The sequence below is a fragment of the Ctenopharyngodon idella genome, chromosome 10 (assembly GCF_019924925.1).
Source record: "Ctenopharyngodon idella isolate HZGC_01 chromosome 10, HZGC01, whole genome shotgun sequence".
NCBI classification, from domain to species: Eukaryota; Metazoa; Chordata; class Actinopteri; order Cypriniformes; family Xenocyprididae; genus Ctenopharyngodon; species Ctenopharyngodon idella.
The window spans coordinates 32,515,325-32,531,583 of record NC_067229.1 but is presented as its reverse complement, the minus strand read 5'-3'; the positions used below and the strand labels follow the sequence as shown (position 1 = coordinate 32,531,583).

Genomic DNA, 16,259 nt, shown 5'->3' with positions numbered 1-16,259 from the left:
TCAAATCGCGATGTAGATTAGTGTCTGTGAATATTAAACTGCAAAAAGACTATTTAAATATGATCCTCACGTTCTGCATGTTCATTTGATTACCAGAAAATAAGCCATTGACTGCATAAACCTGCCCGTTGGATTGGCAGTAGCTTGTTTGCCCTACACAGTGTGTATATATATATATATGAGTTCTATTTGTGTTTACTGTTCAGTGCACGGATGCCAGGCTTATTTTGGAAAATAAAGTTTGTTAAATTGTTAAATACCCTGCCTTCATTACATATCTTTATCACGTCAGTATAAGTGTTTGATCACCACATTTGAGTGATCATTACAAAAAATGTGTTTATGTATATATATTCTGTTTATGTATATATGTGATTCAATATACAGTACCAGTCAAAAGTTTGGACACACAAATGGGAAGTGCATATCTGACTATCTGATATCTGACTTTTCTTACTTCCTAATATCGGTATCGGCCCCCAAAAACCCTTATCGGTCGGGCTGTACTAAGGTCTAATCCTGGCTTGATCTAAGCCCTGTCTGTGAAAACCAAGCCATAAAGCGATGCTCCACATCTTACTTACTTTCCGGATGTCGTCGAGGCAGGTGACCTCGGGGGACAGGCCTCCGTGAACGCACAGGAACTGCTGGTTGAGCAGAGCAGCCAGGGGAAGGCAGTCAAAGGCCTCCATGCAGGCATCATACACAAGCTCAGAGTACTTAATCTTGCCTGCAATGAGAGAACCACAATAAAAACACCCATGTATCTCCGAACAGACGCAAGCGGGGTGAATGAGCTTTTCAAGCCAAGGCTGTCACGCTGTCCGTTTGACATATCGCAGTAATGCTGGGTGGGTGAGGGCAGACTGGGGCTTGCCAACTTTCCAAGGCTGGAGGAATAGATGGAGGAGGAGGATGTCGCATGCCTTGTTAGGTGATGTTGCAGCAGATCCGCGTGCTAATTGGGATGAACTGAAGAAACCAGCGTGGCGGGAGGCTGATTAAAGGAGGCTGAAGCCAGTGACAGGTTACATGTGGAACAAGGGCCGAATACCGCCGTTAAATCCTGACATTTTAGAATGGGTCAACCGTGCAGCGTATTGTAAACAGCAGCACTGACAGATGAGAAACAGGCTGCCTCGTGATGAGCAAAGAACAACATTGCAACGCGCCGGCAATTGGTGAAGTAGCACATCATTATCAAAGGCTCTTTGATTAGCTGGATGTAGAAACAGCCAGCCTCGATCTAGGCGGAATGAACGCATTAACAGCCAGGATTCTGCTGATACAAACTAGGGATGTGCAGTATGACTTAATTTCCATAACGTATAGACGGATATTTTGTAACCTACTAGTAAGAAAACCCCAGAAGACAGTTTATTTATAAAAAAAAAAAAAAAAAAAAAATTGAATAAGAGATCCATCTGAAGTAGCCTACTTAAATTATGAATTAAACAAACAGAATGGCGCAGAGAAATAGGTCATATACATGTGCTGTGCTTACCTTGCATTATAATCCATATGGCGATATAGATATAGCCTGTTTATTACAAATCAACTGAATAAATTAGGCAGTGCAAGAGCAGCAAGTACAAACTCAATATATTATAAACAAAATTCCTCAAAAGGTAGCACATACTATTAAGTCAGCAGGTCAAGTTATTATTGTTGGTTACCATGGCCAATGCTTGTGCGTCCGTGTTTGAACGGTTTTCTCATGTATGGAAATTATTTGTACACAAGCAGAGAAGAGAATAATTCACAAGTAACGCCTGATGTGTACCAGCAACTATACTTTCTATACATTATTTAAGGGTATTCTATTTGTTAGGATATTGATATAGGATCTGTTGTTATCAAGTAACACTGTGTCCTAACCAAACGCAATGCAATAAGATTCTAGTGTCAAGCAGTTTATCTGTCCACACCAGACGCAACTATGAGACGTGATAAAATCAATCAAAAACCACAGCCAATCATAAGAGCACAATTTAAACATTAAAGTACATTCTGAGTTACTGAAACAATCTGTCATAGAATACACTTGTTTGTTCATAATGAGTTGACAGTTTGAACGTTCTTGTGCTCATTTATTTATTTTCACGATCTGAGAGGTGAATTATCCATGGTTACTTTTAGTATGGCTACAAAGCTGAGAACACAAAATGATATTCAAACGGACTTTAGCCACTTTTAAACAATAAATAAAGCACATAAACAGTACTTGAGATTATCATTGCCATACTTTGCGCTGTTGTTCCAGCCGTGATGTCGCAGAAAAATAGAAATATCGCGTGTTACCGTCGCGGATGGTTAGGACAAAAACTATGATTAAAAGGATTAGTTCACTTTCAAATGAAAATTAGCCCAAGCTTTACTCACACTCAAGCCATCCTAGGTGTATGTGACTTTCTTCTTTCTGATGAACACAATCTGAGATATTTTAATAAATATCCTGACACATCTGAGCTTTATAATGGCAGTGAACAGGGGTCACGAGTATGAGCTGCAGAAAGTGCCTCCATACTCCACATGGCTCCGGGGGGTTAATAAAGGCCTTCTGAAGCTAACTGATGCGTTTGTGTAAAAAAAAAATATCCATATTTAACAAGTTATGAAGTAAAACATCTAGCTTCCGCCAGACGGCCTTCCGTATTCAAGTTACGAAGAAAGTAAACTGGCGTCGTGTCAGTTATACTTTTTCTGTAAGTTGAATAGGGAAGGTGTAGGACGTAGCGTAAGCTTTTTGAACTGCAAAAGTTTTACACTTTCTTCGTACGTTGAATACAGAAGACGGTCTGACGGAAGCTAGATATTTTACTTCATAACTTGTTAAATATGGATTTTACACAAACGCATCGCTTTGCTTCAGAAGGCCTTTATTAACCCCCCGGAGCTGTGTGGAGTACTTGTTTATGATGGATGGATGTGGATGGAAGCACTTTCTTCAGCTCATACTCGTGAACCCTGATCACTGCCATTATAAAGCTCAGATGCATCAGGATATTTATTAATATTTCTCTGATTGTGTTCATCAGAAAGAAGAAAGTCATATGTGGTCTAGGATGGCTTGAGGGCGAGTAAAGCTTGGGCAAATTTTCATTTGAAAGTGAACTAATCCTTTAACATGGAAAAGATACCTTTCATTGCGTGTCGCGTCACGTGTTGTTAGGAAACGGTGTTAGTTTCATTAATAATTGTTCTGCTTTAAGGCGGTATAATATTTCATACTGATATTATACATCCTAACCAGTAGTATAACAAGCCTGATTATAATAAGAGCAAGCCTGATTGTAATATTCCAGTTTGACATGACAGACTATGCAAAACTTTTCTGTTTTCTTCCAAGTCAAAATACTCCATTACCCTAACAGTCTTCTGAGTGGACATTTCTCTGAACCAGCCGCGAGTGACAGTGAAAACAAACACACACAAGGTCTGAGGCAAAATGAAATAATTTGGCTTTCTGCTCCAGATATAGATTTTTTAACACTGTAAAAAAGAGGGCTGAGAAAGCTACACAGTGGCAGCTGGAAGCATAATTATATTAGCCAAAATATTTAATGAACACATACAGGACAAGGGCTTTATAAAATTGCATAAATGACAGGTGTTACAATTTTGCACAGATTCTGTGTGGGTCTGCTTATGATCATCAGCTGCTGGTGGAAAGCAGGCAGCCGTTCGGTGTGAGGGTTTCAGTTAGCTGTCAGAGTTTGTCATGACTGGGATGATGGCTGATGTAAATCTAAGTGGGGAAAGAAGAGCCCTGACAAGCGCTGAGGGATTGTGATTGAGCTCTGTGCCCGCGGCCCATCATCCATTACTCTCAAGACATGATCTCTCTCGGGATGCCATGGAAAAAATTGCCATGACAGAGTTGAATGATAGGATGTGGTAAAATCTCATTTCGCTCTCTTGATAACGTTTACACACACACACACGCTCAGAGTTTCTAAAAAGCTGAGCTTACATTCTTGTTTAAAGGTGAAATACTCCGTGAGATGCCGACACTCGTGGTTGCCTCTGAGGAGGAAGAGGGTGGTCGGGTGGTTGATCTTCAGGGCCCACAGATAGAGCACACACTGCAGATGCAAACAGAAAAAAGCAAATCACCAAAAGTAACCACATACACTAGCAATGCTTTAATATATGATATTGTTTAATCACAATTGCACTGATACTTTCGATACTTCAGTTTATGTATATCATTTCCTACAATTCAAACAATGAAAATCCAGGTCACTGAAACTTTGAAACTCTTATTTCTCAATGTGGTCAGAGTTATTTCTATAGGTGACAAACTAGATATTCTGCAGACTGGGTCTCTCGAGCATTTGGTGCCATTTCAATAGCGATACAGCTATGAAAATGTGATGAATCACACTGTATTGAACTGTGACATACGCATCGCAATGTACTTCATATTATAAGGTAGTTGCAGTTACCCGGCCCTAAACATCAAGATGGACCATGAGTTAAAAGATTAATATCCAAGTGGAAATGGAAAAAAATGTGTTGCATCAAATATAAATACACACTATACAGGTGAAAATCATTATTAGGGATGCACTGACGTATCGGCCAATAATCAGTATCGGCCGATAAAATCAATTATATTTACTATAAAAACAGCCGATGATCTGGGCCGATTATATCCTGTCAATCAAAAGTTGGCAGAAAAATGTGCCAGACTGCAACTCATACTGTGTGCGAAGTTAACGTGGCAAGAGCGCATTAGCAGCTAAAAAAGCAGCAACGTTAAAGCAGGCTCTATTTAACCCTATGTATCCCCTATGAAATGTTTTTTCCGGCATCTCCCATCCAATAAATCGCAAAGAGCTGTTACTTCTGATAAGAAATCTCAGCTTTCAAATTCTGCCCATTTTATCACAAAATTCAAACAACAAATGGCATTTTGACACTCTTAAATGTGACATGACAGATCACAGCACCTTAGTTCATGCAGCAGCGCAAGTCATCTCTTTCCCTTAAATACATGTTATAGCATGAAAAAACATGCATGAACATCAAAAGGTATGTTGAAAGATAGAGTACAACTCATCAAAATGTATCATGTCTTATGTAATCAGTGTTTCAACTACTGAAAGATGTCAATAAAACAGCTTGTCAGCTTATGTCACTTAATGTTGCATTTACCTCAAGAAAGTTTAACCAATGTTCACAGTTTGTTAGTTAGCTATAACAAACACTAGAGAGGAGCTTATTTAAATGTTAATTATATTATATGTATGTTTATAGAAATTTGTCATGAAGACAACTGTTTAAGAAAACTACCTTATGTGCAATTGAGTTGTAAACAAACATTCCAGTTTTTATTTGAGTCAGTGTAATTATTATATCTGAAAATAAACAGCAGTTGAATATAATAGTTAGGGCTGTGTTATTTTAACCTCTAATATTATAGTAACATACCAAATAAGAGGTTTCCCTGTATAGTTTAAACATTACTTAGGGGAGATTTTTTTCCTTAAAATCGAACTATCGGTATTGGCAGATATCATTCTGAATACGCGGGTATCTGTATCTCTAATCATTAGCGTTCTGATTTAGCTCAAACTAATATGCTGGAAGACCACGACAAAGCAGGTTCAGCATTTAAGAGGATTACACCTCCATTATTCCTGATATTTTATTAAAGGAATAGATCATTTACAAATGAAAATCATTCCATCATAAAAGACCACTAGCATTCACAGTATGCAAATTTCCTTTATGCAAAGAATACCTAGATGACGGACTTCAGTTGTCACTAAGGCTAGTATACTGGGAGGAATATTATATCCCTCAATGCAATTGGGTTGACTTGTCCTTCCATTACAAATAGTTCCATCAACAAATCAATTTCTAACTTTAACTCTTAGAACTCCAATCAAATGAGTTAAGAAATTTTTATACAAAATTGATTTGGATGCCATTTTTCCCCCCATAAATTAATTTAATTTTATATTTATTTTCAAGATGACCACTGGACCACTACTCTTTTTTTTTTTTTTTTTTTCCTGTGATGTACTAAACATTTTTGTAAACTCTGTCACCTTGCCACTTGTCACCAATGTAAATTACTACATATAAAATATGGGTCAGTAAAGTAGGAGTAAGAAAAAAATCCACAACATACCCTACTGTTGTACTAAAGTTTGGAGTCAGTACATTTATTAAAAGAAATTAATAATTCTATTCAGCAAAGATTAAAATGGACAAAGGCATGTCTAATGCCACAAAAGATTTCTATTTCACAACTGTTTTTAACATTGATAATAATAATAAATGTTTCTTGAGCAGCAAATCAGCATATTAGAATGATTTCTAAATGATCATGTGACACTGAAGACTGGAGTGATGATGCTAAAAGTTCAGCTTTGGATCACAGGAACTTCTTTAAAAAACATCTTAAAATCAAAAACAAAAGCATTTCTTCTTTTAAAGAAATCTTACCTCAAACTTTTGAACGGTAGTGTAGTATTTTTTAGTAACTGTATATAATAAGGATACAGTTAACATACTAGTATCCCCAAACTTAAACCTTAGATTAGACAGATAACAACTGAAGAAAACAGAAACTGAAGCTCACGTACACTCCAAACACCCTGAACCACTAACACATCTGAGTAAATGAAAAACATTTTGCTATATTATGCAAGACTATGATTTCAATCTTTTCACATTCGCTTCTGATATCATCTCTCAACTCAAAGCACTGAAATGTCTGAAGTTATCAATACTGTTTTCTTGAAAAACTTGCCCTGTCTGTCATAGGCATGCTATCCCATTAAACACCTGCAAGGCTTTTTGGTTCGCTTTCGGCAGATTAACCATAGAACACCGCTGCATAATAGTGGACAGGATTGCAGTGTTAATCTGGAGAATACACATTTCTTTTTCTATCCTCTCAGGAAGGATATGCTGCATTTAGGTTGCGGTTATCTTTAAAAAGGCCCAGTAGCAGTGGATGTTTCATTAAACTGAAAGAAATACTGAAAATAAAGTGTTCTCCACACAGCTCTGGGTGTCAGGGTGGGGCAAAGTCTGGTGGCATAACCTACGAAACGTTTGATGACTGCAGTGTCCCAGTCAGAGGGCATTAGCAGGTGGTGTGGTGGATGACTGAAGTTCAGTCCTTTGTGGTCTGTGATGTCCAGGGAGGGAGTAGGAACCTAGTGTGGCCTTTATTGTGAAACACACACTCTCTTTCTATGCGTCTCAGGTGGCCCGCGGCCCTGAACCCTCAGCTGTGTTTGATGTATTGAGCAGCGGTGTGTCCGCTCTCTTACGCCGCCTCTTTTAACCATGACATTTCTCCCGTCCCTGAACTTTGCAACCAAAGCGCGACGCAGAGATGGAAGCTTTTTGAGGACTCACGCTTGCCGGCCCATTCAGAATGACATCAGACATCAAGGCCAACGATATAAAAGACTGCAGCTGATAAACTGGACCAGAATTTTTCTCAAACAAGAAAACAAATTTACACGTAACCTCAATGTTAAGAAATGCTTTCTCTGGCCTGCAGGATGGCAGGATCAATAAGCCTTTAAAGCCATCTGCTTCATCATTGTGGTTGCTTTACAATGATGATACGGTGTTACAGGCAGAGGCGACATGCTGATTGCATCATCACAATGCATCCTGGTACAACAGAGGCTGTTTGAAAAGCACAGCCACATGGCATCTTCTGAGAGCCAAGTTAAATGTGAACGTCTTAAATGTTTGCAAGATGTAACTTCTTTCAGCAAAGATGTGTTCACAAAGCCTTAAAATTACAACAGACTTTTTATAGTGATTACAAAGTGGTTTAAAACACAAAACTAGCCTTTTTATTTAAAAAGTTATTCTGGATTTAAAGGGTTATAAAATGAAAATTCTGTCATTAATTCTTCACCCTCATGTCGTTCCACACCTGTAAGACTTTCGCAGAAGCTCAACCTAACCTGAATAACGCAGAAGAACAAACCTCTTCCGGAAGCTCAAACGTGCTGCGTAACCAATGAGGTTCATTCTTGTGTGTTACGCCGCATGTTTGAGCTTCCGGAAGAGGTTTGTTCTTGTGCGTTATTCAGGTTCAGTTGAGCTTCTGCTTATGTTTGCTGATCAATGTTTACATGCGAGTAAAAGACTAAATTTAATGAATTTGTGTTCCAAAGATAAATGAAAGTCTTACGGATGTGGAACGGCATGAGGGTGAGTAAATGATGACAGAATTTTCATTTTGGAGTGAACTAACCCTTTAATATAGATTTGGCTATTGACCACATTTGTGGCATGCACCAAAATTAATTAACGAAAGTAAATTTTTCATTTAGCCAAAATCCAAAACCAAATATAAAGTTTGGGTAGTTAAATTTGGGTAACTGAACTTGGCATGCTGTTAAGGGTGTTGTGTTTTCAAGTGATACATTAAAAAGTAAAGTTGTTTGAATACTTCCGCCTCTCAATGTTTCAGTAATACAAATTTTATCTATTGCTCTCTCTATTGCATCCTTTTTGATCACACTGTTGACATATTTACCTGTTGTAGCTTATCAACGTTGTGTGTACAAAATAGATGTTGACATGGTCAAATGTGTCACCTGAGCATATTTGATTCAAATTGATTTTTTTTTTGCCATTTTAACAAAATATATTTGGTTGCCAAAATTTCAGTGTATCACTATGGTATGCTGGCAAGTACCAGAAAAAAAAAATAAGGTTTTGTCCATCAGTTTGTAAAAATAAACAAAACTCTATACAGTAAAGCACTTATAATGGAAGTCTATGGGACAATACATTCTGGACAGAAATCTGAAGCTATATGTTTGTTAATGTGTTTATGTTGATTTTTTTATTCCAAAAGTGTAAGCTGAAAAGTTTAAATCTAAATTCATTTTTACTGTTAGCGGCAGAACAATGTCTATGAATGTAACTTCTGCACATACAGTTTTCTCCAAATAGCCCTTGTGTTATCTTTGTGCCAATGTGAAAATGACCATATTTACCAGGGTTACTTGCTATAGGAGGAAGTGAAAGATCACACTTAGTCTCATGTTAACAGGTATAAATGCCTAAAGTCTAGTGCCTGTACTTTCAATAATGTGTGTAAATTTTAACTTTTCTCCATGTATAATGCCTTGGCAAATAGACTTCATTACTGTAAATGCATTTTTTTGCAAACTGTGGAGCAAGTTTAAATTATGATGCTGCTGATAGAGCTTAAAGTGCAATAAGTAATTCTCTTCAGAAACATTTTTCTTGCTATGCTGGTTGAAATTTTTATTCTGATGTTTTCAAAGTTATGAGCAAACTACAACATCCACACCTTTGGTGCATGAATTCGTAAGGCCACCACCACCACCAGATGTTTTGACCATTTGTTGAGTCATGAGTCTTGCTACAAACAATGAGTAAAACATCTTGTTTCCTCCTTCAATGAAAATACCCTCAGCGTCCCTGCGGGTATTGTGCATGCCGTCCTTAGCATGAAAGATAGTTTTGTGTTGTTCCTTCACTTGATATTCTGACAATGTTTACATTGTATTTTTGCAGAAATATTATCACCTTTCTGGTTATAAAGACAGGGACGTGTAGAGCTGTGACGGTGGCAATTTTTTACTACCGCGGTGGGAAATCACCAACAAACGCCGGTGTTGCGGTCCGGGGGAGGGGGGTTGGTTGTGTGTGTGTATATTATATATATATATATATATATATATATATAAATAATCTCAGAGGTTGCACTTTCACACTTTTGGCGGACAGTAAAAAATCCGTCATAATCAATTATTACCCATCATTTTAATTTTTATATTTTAAAGATAAGACATTTAATAGCTTCATCCACATTTTCATTTTTATTCACGAATTTACAGGATATTCAGGATTTACAGGATACTAGGCTATGCATTTATTTATATTATGAAAAGAAAGTTGAACAAAGACTGCGTCACTTTCCAGTTTTCATCTTGAACACTTGTCACGGATCGCGAGTGAACGCGATCATCCTTTCCTCTTTACAGAATGAAATAAACATGAATGAAAATCAGAAAAAAAATGTTGAAAGACACAGTAGTACCGAAATCGTCAGTTCAGTCAGTGTTGCAAACAACGTCATGTAACATTATACCTCAGAAAAGCCATTCGATGACCATAAACTTGATAGTCAGCAAGAAAATAAAACGAACTATTTAAAACAAAACGAACTGGATTAGAAACTTAATTATGTAAGTATAAGTATTATAACTTTATTATTATAAAATGGACTTAAACTGGGTGCTCGCTTGTGTGTAATCAAAGGCATCATTTTATTCTGGAGACTGAACTCGCGCTCTGCAGACACACTGGAGCGCACTCCAATCATCCAACCATCCAATTCATTTTTTAAAAGTTGTTTACGTTTGTTATTTTAGTACTGTTACTTACTGTACTGTAAAGTTTTCTCACCGGTGAATGACATATGATGTAATCTAATAACGTTGTCTCTGGTCGTCTCGCTTCTAGTCTGTGTGCGTTCATGTGTTTTGGAGGAGGTGTGGCAGACGGCCCTTTCAATGCTAGCAGGCTAAAGCTAGCATTTTCCTAGAACACCTACTGCACCTTTAACATGTATTGAACCCATACCATTCCTTTAAACATACTTAACCCTCTTTTACATAACTTGCGACCATTACACAGTAACACTCACCTCAATACTGAAATAGCCTCGATCCACATAGTCTCCCAAAAATAGATAGCGTGTGTTGTGCGGGGAACCCCCCACCTCAAAAAGCTTCATCAGGTCGAAGAACTGCCCATGGACATCTCCACACACTGAAGATAGAGACAAAACACAGTAAGATAAAAAGTTGAAACAACAACAACAACAACAACAGGGTGACATCATTGAAAGGATGTGGCCAAACTGAAAACATTGTGGAAAGAAACAAAGAAATATCAAGACATTGTGTACATGCAAGGAGGTCAAAGAGGTCACCTGAAGATGGCGGGAAAAAAATTGGTAGCAGAAATGCTAAGATTTTAGTAACTGAGGGTGCACTAATCCTAAAATCACTAAACAGAAGCGCACAAATACTAGGCCCACTCAAAATAGCAGAGTGAAAAATATCAATAGTGGCCACCACAAACAGGAAGTGGCCAAGCCAACATAATTTCCGCTTAAACCTCCACAAGGTAAAAAGTTGTAGAAAACAGCAGGCAGAGACACCATCTTTATTATCCACGCCACAATTTTTTTGGTTTTCTCTTGTAGGCCAATTATTACGCACATAGTGTGTGTTATGAAAAACATGAGTGTGTGCAAAGGGGGGGTTGAGGGGGGATAGATGTGGATAGACGTGCCCATTTATATCCACACACCTGTTTGTGTGTTTGCTCGAGTGTATGGCGAGTGTTGGGGGTTTCCTGTGGCCTCCGCTGGGGAATTAAAGTGTGGGGGTGTGTGTGAGAGAGAGAGTCTAGGATGCAACTGTTTCTCTGACCTTTATAGAGCAACCACATTAGGTTGCTGGGGAAGACTATCTCCATATGAAAATAATCATGCTCTTCTCACTGGCTTGAGGATTATGTCAGGGTCAAGACTAAACCTTAAAGATTAAAGATGATATCAGAGATGCCCGATCAAGCAACCGCAGAACCTAGAGGCTACTTTCGTAACATTCTTCATGATAAGAACCTTATCACTGTGAACCAACAAACTAACTCTGATTATCTTGTTTCTGAGGAAGCAGGCATGTGGGCGAGTATCGTCAGCAGTGGGCATCACGCTTGTCTGTGATCGTAAGGCATTAGGATCCTGCGAGAACCACATCCTGGATGTAAATGCTGTTTGTGAATCACGACAGGTTTGTAGTGTCACCGTGCAATGAGTCATCAGAACAACCAGCGCACGGCTGAGTGCGCAATAGCCTACCTGTGATGGGGGCCTCCACTTCCAGCATGCACTTCTCGTGGCGGAGGATGTTGGCGCCATCGTTGATGATGCGTAGGGCCACGTCCTCCTCCAGGCGGCCCTCTTTCACCAGGTGGCTCTTCAAAAGCTCCACCTTGGGCTTGCCGTCCTCGTACAGCTCTTTCATGGTGAGCCGCGTCGTGGGAGGGTACGGCACCGCTGCGGAAAAGAGGAGAAAGGAAGACTCAATTTTTTACTCTTGTTAGTCACAGGGAAACCCTGCTGGCAAGCATTTGATACATTTGAAAAATACTAAGCAACTAGAAGATGACAATGTGTGTGTTTTTTAGCAATTTTGACTGTACAAAATAGATTACAGCTTTGTGCCGGAGCAATTCAGACCCCATATTGATTTGGAGGTACCTGTTAGAACATTGCAACAAATGTCTAAATTTAAAGCAGCATGTTTACAGTCACGACCATGCAGAGTCGATAACAGTGTGGTGATGTCTCACAGTCCCTCATAGCATCTGCTAACTGCGGGGTCTCCAAGTTAAGGAAGTGCGGCTCCTCCACAAATTCAAAGCCAGACGGTGTGTGATAAAAGTACTGAACCATAAGCAGAAGGGTGTTACTCCAAATAAAAATATCTCAGCCCAGGATTTTCTGAACATGCCACTTTCAGGCTTCCATCCAAAGTAAATCAAAGCTTATATAAATAACTAGATTTTTTACATTTTCAGAACCTGAACCAGCCTAATTATTCAAGATTTTAAGACTAATTGATGGAAAAATATGCAGTTTTGTACATCACTAGTGCTTGCCTGTGCAAAACTTGCCACAATGATTCTGGGGTGTTCAGGGTAGTTGCCATGGCATTGCTGTTCTGAGTACATGCTAAGGTCTTCTGAATAAGTCAACATGATTTGTTTTCTCCGTTTTATCGTCCACCAGCCAAAAAACGTACAAGGCGGCACATGATCATTCATGGCCACAGCACAAAGGGTGCGGGATGGGTTACATGCTAATGTTTAATTATGGATTTTGAAAACACCAAACCCTGTACAAAAACTGTACAATAAGCCACATAATTTTGAAGTATCATCCATGTCCATAGCACAAATGGTGTGGGATGAGTTTGTAGTTTGGTTCGCTTAGTTCGTTTGGTCTGGATAAAAAAAAAAAAAAAAAAAAAAAAGTAGTCCTGGTCCGCTTAGCGTTCAGACTGGCACTTATATCACAGAACCAAAAGATACCGAACCTAAAGGCACAGGGACACGTTCACAATCTGATTGGTCGCTGTTTATGACATATTGCCTATTTTGAGACGGAACTTACTGAACATCCAAAACAATGTGCTGCGATATGCGTTCGTTGTATGTGTGTAGCCTACATATGGTGGTATTTTGACCAGCTAAGAATTCGTGAAGAGCTTATAAAATGTGTAAAGGTGTCAAAACAGCGGCAGGAATCCCTCCTCTCACATACATAGTCGGTCTGCTGCGAGGAGACACGGCTCTGACGCCTGTACCGAACTTTGATGGGCAACATCACGACTATGATGAGAAAAAAAAAAAAAAAAAAACTGATATGCGTGAGCATTCTGTCCTTTTTAGGATCTCATCTTCCTGTTTTTGGTTCGTTTACATGTCTTTGGTCCGTGTTGCATTCATATATCATTCGAACCGCACCAGAGTTTGTTTGGAAGCGGACCGAGACCCATCTTTTCAGCGGTCTCAGTCCGCTTGTTTGGTGCGCACCAGGGTTTGGATGGCAGCGTTCACACGTTCAAATGAACTGCACTAACAAAGCAATTGCACCAGGGTTCGTTTTAATTGAACCAAACATGCCAAGTGTGAACACACATTAATACTAAGGACAATGGAGTTTTGAAAACCCCAAACCCTACAAACAATGCATGATTTTTCCCCCCCAAAACAATGTCAGTGTAAACCATGGCATTCACAGTGCTGACTGCCTGCATAACACTGATACAAATGCTAACCCCTAACCCTAGCTTAAGCACTAACCTTAACCTCAGTATAGTGTTGGTAACACTATGATAATTAACATTAAGGTTTGTCACAAAAGGATCAATTCGTGATTCTTCTGAACTCTAATCATGAAGTCTTTTTTTTTTTAGGTGACCGTGTGAATGAGTTGACCATTGACATCAGCTGCGGGGCATGATTTGCACCTAACTGGTTTGGGGGGGGGGGAACTCTTTAAAATAAATAAATAAATAAATAAAAATAATAAATTGTAAAAACGATACTTACACAAGATGCAACACCACTAACTAGCATCGCTTTACTATAACTTCTTTCTCTGAATACAGGCAAATTAAACTGATGTGTGAAACTTCATGGTTGCAAGACGACAAGCTATTACTCAATTCATGACGCTAACTGAAAACATAGTTTGCAATAAGGTTGTCTGAAAGACGCAATGCCAAGCTGCCTGCCAGAAACTAAAAGTGAAACATATGCACGGTAATAACAGTTACCGTTATTGGTCAGAATTTGGGACTCTCCCACAAAGCTATGTGGGTTATCAGAACACATATGGCTACAGCTGGTCCCATCCCTTCCCCCAACCAGCACGCACAGGCCTTGTTAACAAGACATGAAGCCCTTGCCGTTGTGGAGAAGACAGCTTAAACAAACTCTCGACAACCTGGGGGCTGGGATTTTACATTCAGACACCGTGCGCATGGGCGAGCGCAGAGGCGGGCAGCATGCAAACAAATGCCTGTTGGAATTGCTCTGCAACCCCCCGAGCCTTAAGCTATTTTCAGTTGCAGGAATTCCACAACATTCAAACCAGTTTAAGAGGAGTGGGGAAGTTACGTCCTGAAGTTAGGGTGGGGTAGAAGGCCAGCTGTTGGCATCGATATGGAATCCTCTCTTCTAGGGTCACAGGCCAGGTTGGCACGACTCGCTCTCCAGAAGAATGTGGGTCTGGCCGACGGCCACGGCTTTCAGCGCTGGGACCACAGGCATGATAGACCACAATAAAGCTTCAAGCTCAGATGACTAGAAACCTTCCAGGCACTCAAATAGTGGAATTAGGAGCAAAGGATCAATTTGGGTTTACAAAATCAACTTTTTCGATGACTTCGGAGTCTGCTCAGGCAGAAACTATCAGGGGGTGTTGGTCTTGTTGTATGCCAGAATGAGGAAGAGAAAGACAGTCAATCTTTCATGCTTGACAGAATAAAGGAAGAACACCTGCTCATTTGCCTGTATTAACTAAAGCAGTAACAGGGCTATTATCTGGCTCGAGGGTTGAGTACACTCTTCTGCAGCAACGGCAGCGAAAATGTGTAACCTCTCAGTGTGGTGAATTTGCATGTGAAAATGAAGCCCTCAGGACGGGAGGGGGATTTTACTATCAAAGTACCAAAATACTGTATACATGAACTCAAAACCCAACCCAATGAAGGCCCACTTAAAAGCAGGTTAGCTTTCAAGAACAAAAACACACAGTGCTTTAGCACTTGGTCACTTCATAGCTGTCCAACCATGAAGAGAGTGTTATGCCTTCAAAGATGCATTAGAAACAAAATTGACTTGGTTTCTGTAAATATAAAAGGGATAGTTCAACCTTTCATCATTTACTCACCCTCATATTGTTCCAAACTTAACAGCATAACATTATGAAAAATCTCCAAGCTTTTTGGTCACATAATGGAAGTCAGTGGGGTCCAACGTGGTTGTTTTGGACAAAAAGATTTGAAACATTCTTAAAAAAAAACATTCTTTTTTTATGCAGAACTAAACAAGTTAGTGGGTAAATAATTTTTATTTTTGGATGGACTATCCCTTTAAGAGTCATTTGGACCAGACTGCATGTATATTAATAAGGAAGCTAGAAAAGGCGTAACTTCCTGTGTCGGCCTGATCTGTGGTTTTATCACACCAACTGTCTTTTTTTTTTTTTTTTGACTGATATTAAAGAACATTCTAGGTAAGAATCTTATGGACTTGTTCTGGGCAAGGATGACGAGAGCTATCTTGGGCAGTAGAAGCGAACCTAGAGAGAGGCCGTGGTGAGAGACGGGCCCGAGGTCCGTTAATCATGCATGAGGACAGAATAATTACACAAGCAGGGTGACGTTGACCCTGACAGATCTAGTTTCTATCTGTAAATAAGCCAAAAGGTCAAAACATCAAATTCACCAGCAGCCTGACAGGGGTCCAAAACTTTATAGCAACAGCTGCATAACTCATTTCCAGGCGACGTGCATTAGATGGTGATAGGATTTCAGGGTGTTGATTAGAGATGCACCGGTCGACCGCCCATCAGTCGGAATCGGCCATTTGCCGGCCCGTGTTTAAAAAAAAAAAAAAAGTTCCAATTGATGACTGCTTTTTTTTGT

General features: G+C 39.4%; 1 protein-coding gene across 2 annotated transcripts in view; it reads right to left on the bottom strand.

Annotated features, from left to right (window-relative positions):
- The window catches only part of ppp3ccb (protein phosphatase 3, catalytic subunit, gamma isozyme, b), a 36,523-nt gene that overhangs the window by 15,413 nt on the left and 4,851 nt on the right, over window positions 1–16,259 (bottom strand). For both annotated transcript variants that reach the window (XM_051908923.1, XM_051908922.1), the window contains exons 2-5: window positions 11,900–12,097; window positions 10,676–10,800; window positions 3,974–4,085; window positions 585–730 (exon numbers count right to left, since the gene is read on the bottom strand). In XM_051908923.1, the coding sequence (XP_051764883.1) occupies window positions 585–730; window positions 3,974–4,085; window positions 10,676–10,800; window positions 11,900–12,097 (581 nt within the window). The remainder of the gene's footprint in view (window positions 1–584; window positions 731–3,973; window positions 4,086–10,675; window positions 10,801–11,899; window positions 12,098–16,259) is intronic.